Source organism: Lissotriton vulgaris, chromosome 8 (genome assembly GCF_964263255.1).
Source record: "Lissotriton vulgaris chromosome 8, aLisVul1.2, whole genome shotgun sequence".
NCBI classification, from domain to species: domain Eukaryota; kingdom Metazoa; phylum Chordata; class Amphibia; order Caudata; family Salamandridae; genus Lissotriton; species Lissotriton vulgaris.
In genome coordinates, this window is record NC_141696.1 from 188,726,523 (window position 1) to 188,746,005 (window position 19,483).

A 19,483-nucleotide genomic window follows, 5' to 3' on the forward strand; every position below is an offset into this window, starting at 1 on the left:
AAGGGTCAATGTGCACCTGGAGGAGTACCCCCGCCAGAGATTTCTTGGGAATGCATACTGACAAGGCAACATCAAGGGACGCACATCACGACGCCCCGTCAGGCACACCCAGAGAGACAGATCACATTTAAAATGAGACGCAGGGTAACCATTACGCTAAGAGGAGTGTGTTAACCTTCCCGACAGATCTTTATTAGAAGGTGCAAAACACTGACGCTGCAGCAACATGTTGTACGTACACATGGACCAACCAATTCAAAAACGGTTAGATAACACAATGCTCATGATGGAAATATCTATCTGGTTCTACTTGTTATTGTATTTTTCACAGCATTGCACTAATGTACTGAACCATAACTGTCGTAATGAATGCTAAAACCCAATATATATATATATATTTTAAATAAAAATAAATTAAGAGTCAATGTGCAAGCTTATCCATCAAAAAGATGTAAACCAGGCATAATAAAATTAAAAAAATGGCAAAATACTATATAGACTCTGTAAAAGGCAAAAACAATGTATTTTTCTCTCTTTTTGAGAGTCTCAAGTATATACCATTATGGCATTGATTGAGAGACATTTATTAAGGGTAATATTTTTTAAAAAAATTATACATTTAAGAATACCCTTGTGCAATGACGACATGCCAACAGTTGCCTATGCCATACCAGTTTGACATATTTTCTCTTTATAAGGCCTATATTATTGGTTCCTAACCTATGGTCCAGGGACCCGTGGGGTGCTGTGAAGCCTACTTAGGAGGGCTGTGACTGTTTTAAAAATTAAATAATATTAACAGAGTAATAACGTGTATATAAAGAATCAAAATGTACAATTGAACATTTTAAAACGGTCTGTAAATGTGAAGGACTTTGAAATTGGTGGTTATATCCTCAGATTGCTTTGTGGGAACAGAGCCAGTGCATCAACCAGAATATAGTATGGATAATGAGTGGCTTCAATTGACTTTAGAAAAGCTCCAAACTTAACATTAAAGTTACAATTTTGATTTTTTTAAATTTTAGTTTGTCAATTAAATAAATTATTTCATAATTTGTGTAGGAATATGTGTTTGTATATTTTTGTCTATTGTTTTACAAATCATTGAAAATGCTTAGGCCTGGGTCTCTGGCTACTTGTAATGACTTAGTGGGGGTTCCCAGCTTCCAATAATTATTCAATGGGGTTGCCCATCTTCTAATAATGATTCAGTGGGGCCCTACATAAATCAGAAGTTTAAGAACTAATGGCCTATACAGTTATTAAATCTGAAGCAAGATTACTTAATATTAATCATATATGAGTGAGGTTTTTATAGTGTGTATCCTGAACTGAATTACTTCGAAGTACTCAAGTCTCAAACTGGGTAGAGAAGGAAAATAATACACAGTGAAGTAACCATGTGCCGTGGATCACACAATTTAATCAAGTAGGGAAGATGGGATTTGTGCCGAGATTTCAAGGTTGTAAATTGAAGTTGAGTCACAGTACGGTTACAGTTGTCTTTCTTCCTGTTTTGCCTTCCTCCTATTGTTTACTGAATTCGTTATTGTTGGCCTTAAGGACTCTAAGCACTTTACCAGTGCTGAGGTGCTTGTGCTCGCTGCTTAACCCCTTGGCTGCGGGGCACATTCCCCTGCTGTGCTGGGGGGAGCGCGCACAGCGCCCCGGTGCTCATGATGAGCTGAGCTTGTCAAGACCACGCCCGCTTAATGGAACGCTCAGCACAGCAGGGGAATTAGCACCACGTGTGAGCGATCCACAGCTCATGACGAGCTGAGCTCGTCATGAGCATGGGAGGTGTTAAACATGGTAACATTGGCTTATGCCCATTTGGCATATTTAATGTACTTGTAAGTAAAGTGGCATAACATGTGCCCGGGGCCTCTAAATTAAATGCTACTAGTGGGCCTACAGCACAGAGTGTGCCACCCACTTAAATAGCCCTTTAAACATGCCCCAGGACTGTCATTTCAGAGCCTGTATGCGCAGGTTTAAACTGCCATGTTGACCTGGCAAAATAAACCTTTTGCCATGCCCAGACTTTCCTTTTTAAAACATATGTTACCCCTAGGGTAGGCTCCGACAGTCCAAAGGGCAGGGTAAAATGTATTTAAAATGTTGGACATGTAGTTTGAAGTTTTACAAGTCCTGGTAGTGAAAAACTCTTACATTTGTTTATCACTACTGCAAGGTCTATCTCTCCCTTGAGATTACATTGGAGTTGCATTATTACATTTTATAAGTGTAATTTCCAAATGGGAAGAGATAACTGGTTCATCTTTGGTGTCTCTTGAATCCGGATTTAAAACTCTTAACTTACGGTGAAGTCAGATTTTAAATTACAATTCTGAAAATGCCACTTTTAGACAGTTGAACAAAGCAAACACAAGGATATGATAAAAAATGTTTTTTAAAAAAGATGGACGGAACGCTGAAACTTTTCAGGCCCTCACCCCCAGTCACAGATCTGGGTTAAATCCATCATCATTCTTTAGCTCACTTCATCACCCCAGTTCAGACCAAGCTATATGCAAATCAGTCTTGACCCTGTGCCTCATGGGAACAGTCCAGCCTGAACGGCCAAGCAAGGTTTTCCCTGGACCAGAAACAAGCATCCTGGGACCGGTTTCGGGGTATCACCCCTCATTAGCCAGGCTATCCTGAATCCAGTGGCAAAGTGAACCCAGTAAACTTAGGGTGAACAAAGCAAACACAAGGGGATAATGGATGGAGTTCTGAAACTTTTCAGGCACTCACCCCCAGTCACAGATCTGGGTTGAATCTTTCATCACTCTTTAGCTGACTTCACCACCACAGAAACCAGTCCCAGGATGCTTGTTTCCGGACCAGAGAGGATCTGGCTTGGCAGTTCGGGCTGGACTCTTCCCAATGCATATGGCTGTCTAAACTGGTGTGGCATGGTGAGCAAAAGAACGCTGGATTTAACCCAGATCTATTGACGGGGGCTGAATGTTTGTTTTGCTCTGCATTCCGTGCATCATCTGTGTCTCTTTTACTTTTTAAAAGTAGGTATTCTCTTGCATTGGCTATTTGGTGCCTGCAGCCTGTCTCTGGTCACAAGACTGGCTTTGTGTATTCTTCCTAGACAGCCACACACAATGGGAGCTTAGGTGTTACTAGTTGGGCTGTCAGAGAAGGAAAGGCCGGTTATCTGTGCACTTCAAAGGCATGCCTCTAGTAGCTTTTCCCCACTTCAAAGGCACAACTGTGTATAAAGGAAGGACCGCAGTCACCATCACTTTTGGACCTGTGGATACTCTGCCAGGAAAGTCTGCTGTGCTGCTACAGGGTCTGCCACTCTGCTGTTCTACAAATAACTGCTTCCCTGCTGTGTTGACCTGCTCCCTGGGGAAGAACTGGACCTGCAACTTCATCAGGGACCCAGGACCCCAAGTGACTCAAAGGTCTGCTGGCCTGGCCTGTTGATCTGAGCCTCAGGGACATGACTGACTTCCCAACAGCTCCTGCACCCGTCTTCAACAAGTTCCTGACCCCTAACTGATGTCCCAGTACCCAACCCTTGTGGGCTCTATGTGACCATGCCCATTCGCATCGGAACCATGCTGCTCGCAGAGAAATTGAGCGCGAGCCACCACCAGCCCGTCTCCTCACACAGCAAGCATCGATCACTGCAGGGTAATGGGAAGCTCCAACTAGCCCGGTGCGCTCTTCGCTCCATGTCGACCACCACCAGCGACACTCTTTTTGCCCCCTGTGACCCTCTTCAACACAAACAAGATTCTTGGCCAAAACTTGGCAAGGTAAAACTTTAGCTGGCATAATCTGGGACGGTTGTATGACAGAGGCAAACATGGCCGAACCACACGTGCCTCTACAACACCGTCCTAACCACGAATAGATCCACTCATTACTTTACAATTCATTTTTGTGGTAAAGGCATGATTGGTAAGGGGATTTGTGCTGTAAAGATTGCTACTACCCATGACCCACCTCCCTGCCCTAAGCCCAAAAATCCTATCCCCCTACCTCGCACCCCCCGTCCAGAGGCATAAAACCCTGCTCCTACCTAAAACTACCACACCCCCCTCCCCGCCCTGAGCCCAAAAACGTACCCCAGCACTGTCCTTAAAACTACACCTACCACTGCCCTAAGGCCTAAAACCCTGCCCAACCATTAAATAAATGTAATGTAATGTAATGTATGTATACTTGTAAAGCGCACTATCACCCGACAGGCATCTTGGCGTTGTATACCGCTGTGGAACCCGTCCTGACTTTCCCTGTGAGATGCTCCCTACTGGGCACCCCCAAAGTAAAACCAGGCATCCCAGCGCTTTAGGGCCCTTGTGGAGATTAGGCAAGCTATTGCCCAGAGTTGCAGAGTGGGGACCCATGATTAGAGTAGGCACCGAGGCGAGAATTATCGAGTCCGTGGACATTGAACCCAAGACCGTGCCGCGTCGGGAATTGAACCCTGGTCCCGGCCAGACCTCTGCATCAGGGTCTGCCGCTCTAACCATTGAGCCACATTTCTCCACATGACCCTGACCTCTCCTGCCTAGAGCCCCAAAACCGACCCCACCCCTAAACACTCCCCCAAAACCTAGTCCTCAAAATTACCCCAACATCCTACCCCCGTCCTGAGCCCTAAAACCCAGCTCCCTTCAAAAAACGACCTCCCCTGGGCCCTAAAATCAACCCCACCCCTAAAAACTACCCCTTCCCAAACCCAGCCCCACTGAGCTGTCCCAAAGCTTCCTGTTCCGATGCTTCCTCTTCTCCACGCCCATAGGAACACTAGTCCGCTATCTGCCTTAACCACACAAATGCGTGGTTAAGGCAGATGAGTGGTTCAGGCAAGCATGGTTACAATGTGGGAAAATGGCAACCGTGGCTCAGTCCACATTGCAAAGGACGTTTCCCATCTGGAACTGTATCGGACCCCGACATCATCCTGAACTTTTGACTTTGACCCAGTCCAGCAAGGCAAGATAGCAACAGATGGCGCTTTATGCTTTCAGACTCTATATTAGTTTATTTTTAAAAAAATCATAACATTGTTTCTACTGATTAGCTGTTTGTTGTTTTCATATTGTTTTATTTATTAAATTAAGTTCTATTTTTCTAACCTGGTGTGAGATATTTTTGTGTGGTGTTTTCACTGTTTGAAGTGATGCACAAATACTTCAACATTGTATCTAAGTTAAGCCTGACCGCTCTGTGTCAAGCAACCAGGGGTGATGAACACAGGTTAATTTGGAGAGTGCTTGTGCCTTACCCTGACTGGGATTGTGGTTGCTGCTTGACCAGGGATCACACCCTAGTCAACCTGTAACTAGAGTGACCAGAATTTTAAAGCCAAAAGCCGGGACATTTCCCAAAAATAGAAGAAGGACTACAATTTTACTTCAACTGAGAGCACAGAATGATCGTGCTCCTTAGCAGAGAACTACAGAAGAGGCAGTACGAACATACATAAAATGCCACTTTAAAGCCAGTAGCATGCCTATTAATTAAATTGTTTTCTTATAAAAGCTTCTAACTATCCCTGCTTTGCAAAACATAAAAAGATACCTGCCACCGTTTTTAGCCGACCCTTTCTAAAAACTGGGACATGAGCTTAATTTCCTGAAATCTGCCGGGACAGCTGGCGAAAAAACGGGACTGTCCGGGAAAATCCGGGATGCCTGGTCACCCTGCCTGTAACCCAATTTCTAACACTTTACGGCGGCCATCTTGGGTGAGTCACCGGTATAAAATCAAACGGTCATGGCTCCGCGCAGCGGACGCGTTCAGCGAACGCGCCGCATTCGCGCCGGAGTCTCTATTCAATATACTAAACAGGAGTTACTTTTACTACGCCCCAGGGGGTCAATTGGCTGCGCTCACAGCCTCCAAGCTGATTGTTTACCTGTAGCTTGTGATTTATGTGATCATACCTTCCAATCCCTCGACAAGAACACTCAGGCTACATCTAAACCTAATATGTTACTAGTAAACTGTCGGTCGTTGAAAAAACACAAACTTGAAATACACGACCTGCTAACCACAAATAATCCTGATGTGGCCTTCTTAACCGAGACATGGTTGGATGAGGAATCATCTCCGGAAGTGCTTGAGGCTATTCGACCGGGTTATTGTCTTCTTTGTCTAGACCGGCACAAACAAAGAGGAGGAGGGATTGCCCTTATTCACAGGTCTGAGTTAAAATGTACCTTAGCGAAAGCCAATGTACCCCATAGTGAAAGCGGCCTATTCACCATTAAATTAGGACCTAGAAATGCTGTCAATGGTCTATTGACATATCGTCCGCCGGGAGCAGCTGGACGTTTTGTTAGTCAGTTTGTTGACTTTATTACCTAGATCTCCTAGATCCCATCTTTGCCAACTGGGACGGTGTTATAGCCTTCCCTCCGGTTGCCATCATTTGGTCTGATCACTTTGTCGTCCCGTTCTTGGTTGATAACACACTTATAGAAAATACATTATTTAAACCTCCTTCCCTGAAACGAAGGAATTGGAAAAAATTCAACCAAGAAGCCTTCAAACTTGCTCTTCAAAAAATCCCCCTCCCCATAGCAACTCCCTCCTGGAGGCTTGGCAAAACTATGAAAGATGGTTGTCCACTGCTCTGGACGAAATTGCCCCCTGGACATCCAAGCCTCTGGCTAGGCAATCCAAGACCGCTCCTTGGTTTTCGGAAAAATTAAAACTTGCCAGAGCAAGATGCAAAACGTTAGAACGGAGCTGGAGGAAATTCTATAGACCTGAGGACAAACTATTATATAAGTGTGAATTAAATAAATACTACAAACTAGTGAGATCGGAAAAAAGCTGCCACCTCAAAAGCAGAATTGACTTAGCGGACAATCCCACAAAAGAACTCTTTTCCATCTATAAGGAACTTACGATCCCTACGAGGTTGGATGCTCAGGATACTTACTCAAAACAACTATGTGACTCCATCGCTGACTTCTTCGTAAACAAGATAGATAAAATCCATGCCACCTTTACGGAGGATGAGGCCAGTTCGAGTAAACCTGTAATAGCCAAGACCAGCAACACGGGGACTCCTGGTCTCACGTGTTTGTTTACTCCAGAGAAACAAGAGTTACTGAGCATCGCAAATAGTATACAATCTGGCTCCCCGAGCGATGTGTGTCCGCCGACCCGATGCAAAGGAGTCATGAAGACCACAATAATTGATTACATCAGCCTTATTGTATCACTCTCCTTTCAAGAATGCCAGGTACTAGATGCTTGGAAAACTGCTCAAGTAATCCCCCTTAAAGAGAAGGCCAACATCCATATCTCCCAATTTCAAAACCTTCGCCCTATCTCACTCCTCCCTTTCTGCGCAAAGCTTGTAGAAAAAGTAGTTAATAGACAGCTCATGAGCTATCTAAAAGAACATTCTCTCCTGCACCCCACTCAATCTGGGTTCAGAGCAGGGTACTCTACGGAGTCTGCCCTACTTTTTTCCACCGAAAGGCTAAGGCATATAGTGGATGATGGAGACAGCAGCGTTGATACTTTTAGATCTCAGTGCAGCCTTCGACACCGTGCTGCAATCAACGCTGCTGTCTCGGCTATTTGACATGGGAGTAAAGGGTCATGCCCTTGCATTGCTGGAGTCCTTCCTGGCCAACAGGAACTTTCAGATGCACTGTCCCCCCTTTAAGTCTTCTCTCAGGAAGGCGAGCCACGGGGTTCCTCAGGGCTCTAGTTTGAGCCCTACTCTATTTAATATCTACATGGAACCCCTGGCTCGCATAGTGGAGACTTACGGGGTGGGCATTGTCAGCTTCGCTGATGATACCCAATTGATGTTCAAGCTCACTCCTGACCACAGAGAGGATGCCACTAATTTTTCCAGCTGTCTCTCTTCTGTGGTAGCTTGGATGAACAAGAACTGCCTTCGCCTTAATGGCGATAAAACCGAGCTGCTGGTGGTAGGAAAATCTTCTTCCGCATGGTCTCACATGTGGTGGCCTGCGGAATTAGGCAGCCTGCCCTGTCCTGCGGTCTCGGTACGTAACTTGGGCATAACACTTGATTCTAATCTCTCGTACATGCCTCATGTCAGCAAAGTCACGGCCAGATGCTTTAGTGTATTGAAGGTCCTCCGGAAGGTATTAGACCTCCTCCCCATAGACTCCAGGAAGACCATTGTTCATGCCCTAGTAACTCCCCATCTGGACTATGGGAATGCCCTGCTACTAGGGTTGAGCAAAAAAGGACTTCACCAACTCCAGTGTGTTCAGAATGCCGCTGCACGTTTGGTGCTCAAACTTCCTCGCAGAGCCTCAGGGAAATCTGCCCTGTCCAAACTCCACTGGCTCCCGATTGAGGAACGAATTAAATTTAAGTCCTTATGCTTTGCCCATCGCATTGCCCAAGGCACGGGGCCAGAATATTTAAAAAGCCTTCTTACAACTCACCGCCCCATCAGAAATTTAAGATCTTCTGGAGCAATGTTGTTCAAAATCCCTAAAGTCACCAGAGCCAAGATGGGCGGCCGCTCGTTTAGATATCTGGCTTCCAAGTGCTGGAATGAGCTCCCACTTGAGATCCGTATGGAACCCTCCGAAACCAGGTTTCGGGGAAAACTTAAAACTTTCCTATTCCCACGCACTTAACCCCTTCCCTTCCTTCCCCCTTGAGCTGGCACTCCTGAGCTTTTTCCTCTAGTTTCACTGCAGTTTTCAGCGCAGGGACACTCTGTTTTGAGTAACCAGGCGCTTTACAAATGGCTTTAAATTAAATTAAATTAACACTTATCACACCTTACATCAAACTGGCAATATACAAATATATGTATGTGCGTAGTCATAAGATTTAAAGGTATGCTTTTCAGTTTGGAAGTTTCCACAGGAAATGAAGGACATGATATCGGTTTTAGGTGTCAGTTCATGCCTTACAATGTTACACAGTTTTGCAGTACTTGAAACATTTCTCTGCTCTCATAGGTTGTAGAATAAATTAATGGCAACTATGACTTATACTAATGCCATTTATAGGTCTAGTTTTGACAGAGAAGCAGTCAAACAGACCTGTTGCTTACAATATAGTACATATATAGAAGAATGCAACATAAAGTGGACTTTGAGTCTGCACCTCTCAACCATTGGTTTTGCCCGATCTGCCAGTTCAGTCACTGCCTTGAAACTTTGTCAATCATGTGCTGGTTTAGCCCAGAGGCGAATCCATCCCATACCTGATACTATTGGCTGTTTGGGTGCATCCTTCCCCATCCACTCCAGTGCTTGCAGTGAACTTCATGAGGGACTACTTTACAACTATAGCCCTATATGCCCGAGCTGGCCACTTCTCATGCATTTCACGCAAATAGTAATGGCCGGCTTTAGGGCAGAGTGGCGGGGAAGGGGTGGGACCTGGGGTAGTGGCGGCCTGAGAAAGAAAGAAAGACTAAAAAGAACTTACCTGCCCCTGCACATCTTGTAGCATCGCCGGTCTTCTGCTCCTCTCGTGGCTCCCGTACAGACAGAAGCTCCCAGCTTCCCCTGCGGCCAATCCTGAAGCTGCTCTCATGCACGAGAGCAGTTTCAGGATTGGCCTGAGCATGGATGATTTGCGCTCCCAGGGAGACTGGGAGCCTCTGCCTACTGTCTCCAACCTGGCAATGCAGCTCGGGTTGGAGACCACTCACTGTGCATGTGGGTTTGGCTGGGCTGAGACCCACTACCTCTCCTGACTGCCCCCGCCCCACAATGATCCCGCCTCCAGGCCGCAGCACGTAGGAGTTGAAAAAGAAAACAATAATAAACTTGCTTTATTTTCATTTTACTTTAGAAATGTTGAAACTGCTGACGGGGGGGGGGCGAATTCTCCGCTACAGCGGAGGAGCCGCCGCGTGCTAAGAGATTGAACTGAAACATGTGGGCATTGCCAGTGTGTGTTTGAATCAGGTTTTCATGTCTTTCTCTGTGATGGTTGATTTGTATCACATTAGTGTACTCTTGTGTGTGTTGCTTAGTTCACAATTTACCGGGATGTTATGTTTTAGGTTGGCTAAATATTCAAGTTCATCTTTCAACAGCTAGCAACTCTACTAGGGGGAAGTTTTCCGTTGCAAAGAACTAATCTGATCCAGATACAATATCACTATTACCCTGTCGCAGCAACTGGACAAAATACCAAATATCCAGGTTGATTGTTTTGATCACTCTGGATTCTTTAGATGTTTTTGAATGCCCATGTCTGGCTATTACGGATTCTCCTCTTTCTGTAGTTTCTCTGTTAGCTGTAAGACCATTAAGAACTCTTTTCTCTGTTAAACCAGGCGTTCCACATTCACACAAATTAAATTATAACCATAATAAGTAATATGCGTTTCCCACTTGGCAAAAATTCCCAGAATTTCCACTGGCTGTGCCTGGATTACTAAATGCCTTGCACCTGACAAAGTAAAAGCAGTGAATCATTATTACACGTTTTATGAAATAATTAAGAGACATCGACTTTAAGAAAATTGTCACTGTGGAAACAAATCAAATTCCTCTTTCTCGAGAGAACTATTGTTTAATTTTACCTGCAAGATACCGAATTGTGTCCAGCTTGTGGGACTCCATGAGCGTTTTTAAAGAGGCAATATCAATATCGATTTTTTTATTGATTTCCGTGATAACTGCATCTGTGCCTACATTCTGAAATACATAAAGCAAGGTCGTTGTTTAGTAATGTTTTACATAAAAAAATGCATTTTCCTTGCAATGAGATAAAACATGTTAGTAACGTGATAAGTCAGGTATGCGGTGTGTTTATGCATCAGAATTTACCTAACACTTCTGAACTAAAAAAGGTGATGTATAGTGATAGCTGCTTATATTAAAGGGCTACGGTCTTCCAAGGCAGCTTTCACTTTTTTTCCACGGTCCCCTTTTGGCGTATTATAACCTCTTTGGAAAACGTGATATTTCAACTAAAACCTTTTTAGGTCGAGCCTAGAGCAGCACATGCGCTGCTGCTTGACTTTTAGTAAGGGGGTTTTCAAAGTGCTACTCCACAAGCTTTTACTGGCCTAAAGCTTGCGTGCATGTGCTGCCATCTGCCTTTCTTATCTCATTAATTTACATTTATGAGCCGTCATGCCTCATTAAGTGCGTCGCACACAACTCCCTCCGCTGCTCTCTCCCGCTGCAGCCCCCATCTATGCATTCGCAGATAATATAAATATAGCTTTCTTTTTGCGCAGAAGTTTAGCAAGCCTGCATTCTTTGAAAGAACTGCTTGGGGCCAGTTTAGGGATCAGTTGCTTTCTCCCAGATACAACAGGCGGGTTTGCTCGAGATGACACCACTGGGAAGGAATCAATGTCAGATTTAGTAATGTTTATGTGAACACCATAGAGAAGGCTTGTAAGAAACACATGTTTTCCGTTTGCATGAGGGACGAAGCACCAAAACTGCTTGCAGGCTCAGATGGTGGCTTGAGCACGCACTCATGAAGCACAAGTCTTCGGGCGGGTTCAATGCCACCTTCTGGTTTAGCCTGGACTCCCAATCACTGGGCACATGGTGCTCGAAAAAAACTGAAAAGGATAATTAACCAATTTAATTTCTGCCCAATTGTTTTATACTTGATTTTAATAATGCATACTTTTCTGTCTTTTTGTTAAATGGTTATGATATTAGATTATGAATCGTTTGAAGGGTTTTCCTCGAGTTAGGTTCAGTGCTGCTCTTCCAGTCCGTTACATTCTTAAGCGTTCTAGTTCTGCGTTTATCCAATAATGTAAATACTATTATTTTCAAATCAAATGGTATGCAGCTTCCTCGTGCCCAAGATCGAAGGTTTTATCGAATAATTTCTACTTTTAGGTGCACTTTTTGCACACGCTGTGTGCTGCCAAAGTATCTTCACTGTATTCCAAGGTGCATTCACTTACAAAGACATGTGAGGGATTAGGTGAGGTTTGCTGTGCAGCCAATTATAATATTCTGATGATTATCCCCGTCATCATTACTATAGATGGACTGCAAAGTAAAGCTTGTAAAGTCTGGATAGTGCACGGGGAGAGCGTGTTGTAGTATATTGTGCTTTGCTCCACCCTTCTGCTGGCTTCCTGTGTTTTAGACCTTGATATACTTGCTATGAGGTGACACTGGATTTCAGCGAAGATGCTGCCCACAAGTTGACTTATTTCTCACGTTGTGTAACGTGGAAACAAGTGATATCATTTTGTGGCCAAAACATTCATAAAGTTGTGAACATATTTGACAAATTATATTGTGGCAAGGAAATACAGTGTTTTTCCTGAAGATTACTGTATGCTGTAATTACAATGGTGGCATGGTTATTGCCAGATGTAAAAGAGAATGTGTTATATGTCCCCGATGTTGATTTGTTTTCTTTTTAACTAGGTGCACCCAAAAAACTCCATAACTCAAACATTTACAAGAGGCATTGGCATAGCCAATAGGTCTCGCCACTTTTGGAGTGTTCCCTCATACATCACATACCCTCCCTAGGGCAGGCCGAGAAGAAGTGCCTTTTCTTGGTTTAGTATAAATCTGATCAGTAGTTTTTGATATATTTGTGTGTTACATAATGGTGTTGGGGTGGCTTCAAAGTAAAAATATATAATTTTAATAGTTCGGCAAATCAAGAATGTTAGGACAGGATTGTTTTTTCGCATGGTAAATGAACCAGAACCCCTTCCCAGAGAACCTGACTGCGTGTGAACATGCTATCAGGATTTTTGTTGAGTGTATGGGGAGGCCTGGGTCTTTCCGTGGAAATCAGTGATCAATGACACTGATGGAATTATTTATTACAAATAAATGATATATTGGCCAATACTGCTTAGATGTCCGCACTAAAAAGAAAAGAAGAATATTTAAATATGTTGCGAACTATGTAGGATTTTAGGAAAAAACACCCTTTGCGTTGATAAAATGATGGACAATGGTCAGATCGAGTAGAATCTGCTAATTCTGTGGCTGCGACATTTACTGTTTAATTCCAGTTGCCATGGCAATGGTAAAGGCTCTGCAGAAAGGTTTATAAACTTATTATGATGACGAAAGCCATACTTTGAAGTGAGGAGTGTCCCCCGGGCTCCTTTCTAGTCCTTATATAAAGGTTTCATCAAAATCCACGATGAGAATCAAATGTTTTTACAATGCTTGTTTATTGTTTCTTCAAGTCTTGTTATGTTCACAAGGACATGGTAAATTCAAGAGAAGTTTTTCCAACAATCAAAATTGCACTCATATAAATCCCAATGCATTTCGGTATTACAAATATCTGTTTAGATAAAGAACGCTCCTCTCGTTGTGTTGACAACACAACGAGAGGAGCGTTCTTTATCTAAACAGATATTTATCCCCTGGAAGAAGGCATCCTTGTAATGCCGAAATGCATTGGGATTTATATGAGTGCAATTTTGATTGTTGGAAAAACTTCTCTTGAATTTACCATGTCCTTGTGAACATAACAAGACTTGAAGAAACAATAAACAAGCATTGTAAAAACATTTGCTTCTCATCGTGGATTTTGATGAAACCTTTATATAAGGACTAGAAAGGAGCCCAGGGGACACTCCTCACTTCTGAGCAGTGCTACCTTCAGCATTTAACACACCCCCTGTCGGAGGGTGATACTCCGGAGCACCTTACAGATTTAGAAACTACCCACAAAACGCTGTGCGTCCAACCACACCCCAAGAAAGCCATACTTTACCAGTGGCGGCTCCTCTGCTAAGGCAGAGGAGTGTCGCCCCCCTGCTCACAGAGCAGTGTAAAAGGAAAAATAAAATGATAATAACAGAAGTTATTATCATTTTACTTGTAGTACCAGCCAGGTTAGGGCAGGGTGGGGCTGGGCTGGGCTCCCATGGCGTCAGGGGGAGAAGTGGTTGCTGCACTCTAAAGTACGCATGACAGTTTGGCCGCCCGTCCTGTCCCGGCCATACAGTCATGCGCACTTTGCATGTTACTCACCATGCTGCAAGGCAGAACCTAAAAGGGAACATGCACAGGCTCACTGTGCCCGTCTGAGCGCCAAACTACGGCGCTCAGACGAATTACAACACTGCATTAAATAAATCATTGTGATTGGCTAAGGAGAGTCTGGGTGCTTCTTGCTTGCACAGAAGCCTTGAAGAGGACAGAGAGGATGAAGGCGAGATGGCATGCTGAGGTACGTGAATTTACATTTGTCTTTATCTTTTGTCTTTATCTTTTTTCCCGTTCCATACCGACAACCCCTGTACTTCACAAGGACTTGTTAAATGTTTCCTTATTTCATGGGTCCTCTTTGAATGTGGTTTTTTATACGATTGCATTTCATTTTCATACTACTTTGTCGATATATTTTATGACACTGGATTGAACCTCAGTTCATGATTAAAATGCATTCACAGCTTCTTCAGTGAAACATGTTGCATCCTTTGTTGGCCTATCTACAATTCTAACCATTGCTCGGGAGATGTGGCCTTAAGGCCTCCATGCAGGCTTCTGAACCTAGGGGTCTGAGTTTGAATCCAAACTTCCCCATGTCACAGAACTCCTTGTTCCTCTGGGCACTTATGTGGCTATATTTCATGGCGGCGTTTCAGGGTACATAATACAAGAACGCACGTTCACATTTTTCCATACACTCACCAATTTGGAAATCGGTTAAAATCTATTTTTTTTTCTTTTTAATTCACAAATAGATGTCAAAAGCTGTACATGTCGGTTTCGTCTACATGGAAATTGAAGTACGTGTATCGATTAGAAAATTCCAGGTTCTGTTTCCTGCTTTATCATTATAGAAAAAACTGTAGTCTTAAATACTGGTTTGATGTCACCTTATTTCAAGATGAAGCAGTAGTGTTCAGGACAGTCAGTGTACATTATTAATTACCCAGCTACTGGCTCGTTAGTTTCTTTTTCTTCACCCTGACTGATTGCCTAAAAGAATCTTCATTTGCCCTGTTAGCGCCATTTCATTAATAGCATGAGTTTGTGAGCTTTGCAGAATCAATTCTTTACAGGGTAACAATTTGTGTGCATTATTGTATAAGGATTCTCGCTTTTCAGTCTCGATTCAGCCACACACGGAGCAGTTTACTCAAATCCATTTCAAAATTACTCATCGATTTGTTTTCACTTTGGAATGTTGTAGATCAATTACATCCCATCTTAAAAGCAATAATTGCAGCAGCGCTGCACCCTTGGTAAATAATCACCCCTTTTACTCTCACAAGAAGGCACATTTACAATAAATGCACTTTAATTATCGAGTACTTTACAAATTAATTACCACTATTTTTAGGAAGTGGATCATACATGATTAGGCAATGCATGTGTGTGTAGTATCTACAGTAAATGTTTAATAAACTGTAATACACTTTAAATAACAAGATAGCTCGTGTGATTGTGTAACACACACGAGCTTGACAACCATTTACACAAATGCACATGCAGTAAGTGCTTACCTTTTTATGGAACTCTGTACTTGTTTCTATTAACTTCTTTTCGTGATCTGTGAACTGGCAATCCAAAAAGTAATTACTCTTATTTATCGTGTAGTACAAGTAAGATGACGCAGCAAAAAGAATAGCTAACCATGGGCTTATTTCCCTGAGAAAAAACATAGGAGCCAATTCACAAAGGCATTTAAGACTATTTCATGTACTCATAAGTGCCTTTGTGAATGCCCCCTTCATTTTTTTCTTAATATGGATGTCAAAGGTACCGAATCTCTTGCTTGACTGTCCAATCAAAGCATCACACAGGTACTGTGAAGGGAAACGAAAAGGAGCACAGGGGACTAGGGGAATTGAAGAGGTAGAAATATAGAGATGGGGAGCGAGAGATCGGAGAGAGACAGAGCAGAAAGAGGAGAGAGAGCAGAAAGGAAGGCACAGGCATGTTTTTTGGGTTGTTAGTGAATTACAGTTTCTGTTATCCTACCAGAGCCTACTTGGAGAGTGATTTCGGTCCAGCTGGGACGTGTACCCCTGACTTGAGTGCACAAGTGTTATAAATGGGGTTTCTGGCTGTCCGATTATGCACCCTGTACTAGCACGAACCACCCCTCTGGTCAGGATAAGCTAGATAAACACTAGAAGATAACCTGTGTTCACCCTCTGGTAGCTTGGCACAGAGTAGTCAGGCTTATCTAAAGAGGCAATGTGTAAAGTATTTGTGCAACACACAGGTAACAATGAAAACACCACAACCATTCTCCACACAGTGTTAGAAAATAGATTATATTTTTATGAGTAAAACAAGATCAAAATTACAAAAACCCAATGAGTAGAACCGGAGTTAAGAATTTTTAAATAGTAAATAAAAAAAGTAGCTTAGAAACATATTGTGCTTCGGGTTACTTGACGTCGCGGGGTAAATCCGAAGTCCAGGCCCACGCTGATGGAGGGTAGGCCAGCTATAGGACTCTTGCAGGTCCCGCTGAAAAAGTACTTTGGATGGAGCAACTGTTGAAGACTCGATACGTTGATTACGATCTCCACAGGCGATTAAGGCTTTGCTGACAAACCCGTTTACGATGCAGGTGCTGAGTTGTTGTCGAGCCGCGCGGTCTGTCGTCATCAAGCCTCACATTCTGTTGAAGTGATGATATCGATGGGCTACTGCGTCGACACTGAAGGGCAATGAATCTGTTCCCATCGCGCAAAGTCATCACTGCATCAATTGTAATGGTTCTGTTCAGTAGAAGTCATCTTTCAAGGGCCCAGGACTGGATAGGCACCACTTGGCAGGGCAGGATTCACAGATGGCAGAGTCTAGTCGCTGTTGCAAGAAGTCTTTGATGGCCCTGAAACTTCAGAACAGGGAGCAATCCAGCGAGCCCTTGGGAGTCACTCTGGGTTCAAGTGAGATGGGTCCAGTCTTCGTCCTCAGCAGAGCAGAGATCAACAGGCAGCAGGGTAGCACAGCACAGCAGAAAAACTGTTCTTCTAGAGCAGCACTCAAGCAGCGTGCCAATCCTTGGAGCACAGCAGGCTTTACTCCTGGCGGAGTTGTTCACCGGTCCAGATGTGAACTGTTTTGCAAGGGTCAGAGTCCCAGTACTTATACCCAGTCGTGCCTTTGAAGTGGGGTTGACTTCACAGCAGGCACTTGAGGTGCACAGGTCCCCTTTTCTTCCCAAGCCTCACTCCAAACTACCAGTAGGTGTAATCAGTCCTTGGTGTTGGAAACAAGACACTACCTATTCAGGTGTAAGTGCCAGCGCCCCCTCTCTCTTCCTACCCAGGAAGAGCTATCAGAATGCAGATGAAAGCAGATGAGTTCTCTGTCACACCCACCCTTCCTGTGCTTCTGGCTGTATAGAGGGAATGCCCAAAGTGTGGCGGTCAGCAACCCCAGATGTGTATTGGAGATAGGCTGCAAGGCAAACAGAGAAGTAAGAGCAGAGAAATGTCCACTTCATAAAAGTGGCATTTCTAAAATAGTAATGTTAAATCCAACTTTACATGTAAAGAGGATTCATCATTACTGTTCCAAAGATATGAAACATGATGCAGCTACTCCTTTCTAATCTGGAATTACAGCTTGAAAGTATATTTGGGAATTCTCAATGTTAACCAGTGAGAAGAGTAGGCCTCACAGAAGTGAATAACGAATGTGGTTGTTTGTAACTACCAGGATGTGCAAATCTTCAAAGTACATGTCCTACATTTCACTTACATAGCAACCTGCCCTTGTGGGCTACGTAGGGCCACACATAGGGGTGACATGTAATAAAAGTAAGTTTAAGGCTTGGCAAAGGGTTTTATATGACAAGTCGAGGTGGCTGTAAACTGCACACACAGGCCCTGTAATGGTAGGCCTGGGACAGGTTTGAAAAATTACTTGTGTGGGTGGCACAATCAGTGCTGCAGGCCCATTACGTGGATTTAATTTACAGTCCCTGGATCTTTGGTATACCCTTTACAGGATGCCAACCCTTACACACGAGACGCGCTGTATCACAAGCCCTCATCACCAGCTAACTGGACCACGGCAATGGACTCTACGTAGGAATTGACGCACACCTTCTACAGAGACTTAGGACCATACAGAACACCGCAGCTAGTCTCATCCTCGGCCTTCCCCGATGTACCCATGTCACACCCCACCTCAGGAAACTCTACTGGCTCCCGGTACAGAAGATATGCCAATTCAAGCTGCTGGCTCATGCACACAAGGCTCTACATGAGGACCCACCTACATTAACCACCGCCTAAACATACACCAACCAACGAGAAGACTATGCACTGCCTCGCTTTCATCTGCCCATAATCCCCGCATCTACTGAAGCAGAAGTGGAGAACGCTGCTTCTCCCACATCGCAGCAATCACCTGGAACAGCCTACCCACACACTTCCGGACCGGACCAAGTTCGTTAAATTCAATGTTTCCAAAGATGAAACAAAAGCCCTTACCACTTTAAGAAACGACAACACAGTAACAATCAAACAAGCCGACAAAGGCGGTTCGATCGTGATTTGGGACACCAACGATTACACAGCCGAAGTCATGAGGCAATTAAACGACCAGACCTGTTATCGCAAAATTGGCAAAGACCCTACTTCGGAATTCCAAAATCTCTTATTTCCCATCTTAAAAGAAGGTTTTGAGGCAGGATTCCTAGGCCCAAAAGAACTGGAATACTTACAGAATAGACATCCTAAAACACCCATGTTTTACGTCCTTCCCAAGGTCCATAAACATCTGACCAAGCCACCGGGTAGACCTATTGTGGCTGGGTGCGATTCTCTGCTGGAGCCATTGGCAAAGTATGTCGACTGTTTCTTAAAACAATTCATGGACTGTGTTGTGTCATATCTAAAAGGATACAACGGACTTTATTAACAAGTTGGAAGGAGCTAAATTTGAGAGAGACAATGACCTGTTAGTGACGTTGGATGTCACACAGCTTTACACACAAATACCACAGGATGAAGCTGTGGCAGTATTGGAATATTTCTTAGACTCAAGACCCAGACCGGTCCGGGTACCAACCAAATTCATAGTGGATCTGGCTACTTTTGCTCTAAAGAAGAACTACTTCAGCTTCGGAAATGAATTCTACCTCCAAATAAAGGGAGTCGCCATGGAGTGTCCCTTTGCCCCGGAGCTGGCAGTGTTATTTATGTCGCTCTATGAGGACACTTACATTCACAACAACAATCCTTTTAAGGAATACATTGCCACATGGTGGCGCTTTATAGACGATGTCTTCATGATTTGGACTGGAGAAGAAGAAAATCTTACATCTTTTTACAATTGGCTCAACACGAGAACGCTAGATATACAATTCAGTAGATCGCATTCAGCAACTAAGATCTCTTTCCTGGATGTAGAAGTTTTCCCTCTAGACGGCAAATTAGCAACATCTTTGTTCACCAAGCCCACTGATCGCAACAAGGCATTGCTTTTCTCCAGCAACCATCCGCGGAGTTTAAAGGAAAATTTGCCTTTTGGGCAATTTCTACGAATTCGTAGAAATTGTTCTTCCAATGAGGACTACAAATTTC

The 19,483-nt window shown here is 43.7% G+C and overlaps 1 protein-coding gene across 1 annotated transcript in view; it reads right to left on the reverse strand.

Annotated features, from left to right (window-relative positions):
- Positions 1-19,483, reverse strand: part of CCDC90B (coiled-coil domain containing 90B) — a 154,095-nt gene that overhangs the window by 4,335 nt on the left and 130,277 nt on the right. Inside the window, exons 7-8 of the mRNA XM_086933916.1 lie at positions 15,434-15,487; positions 10,541-10,655 (exon numbers count right to left, since the gene is read on the reverse strand). Of these exons, the coding sequence (XP_086790042.1) occupies positions 10,541-10,655; positions 15,434-15,487 (169 nt within the window). The remainder of the gene's footprint in view (positions 1-10,540; positions 10,656-15,433; positions 15,488-19,483) is intronic.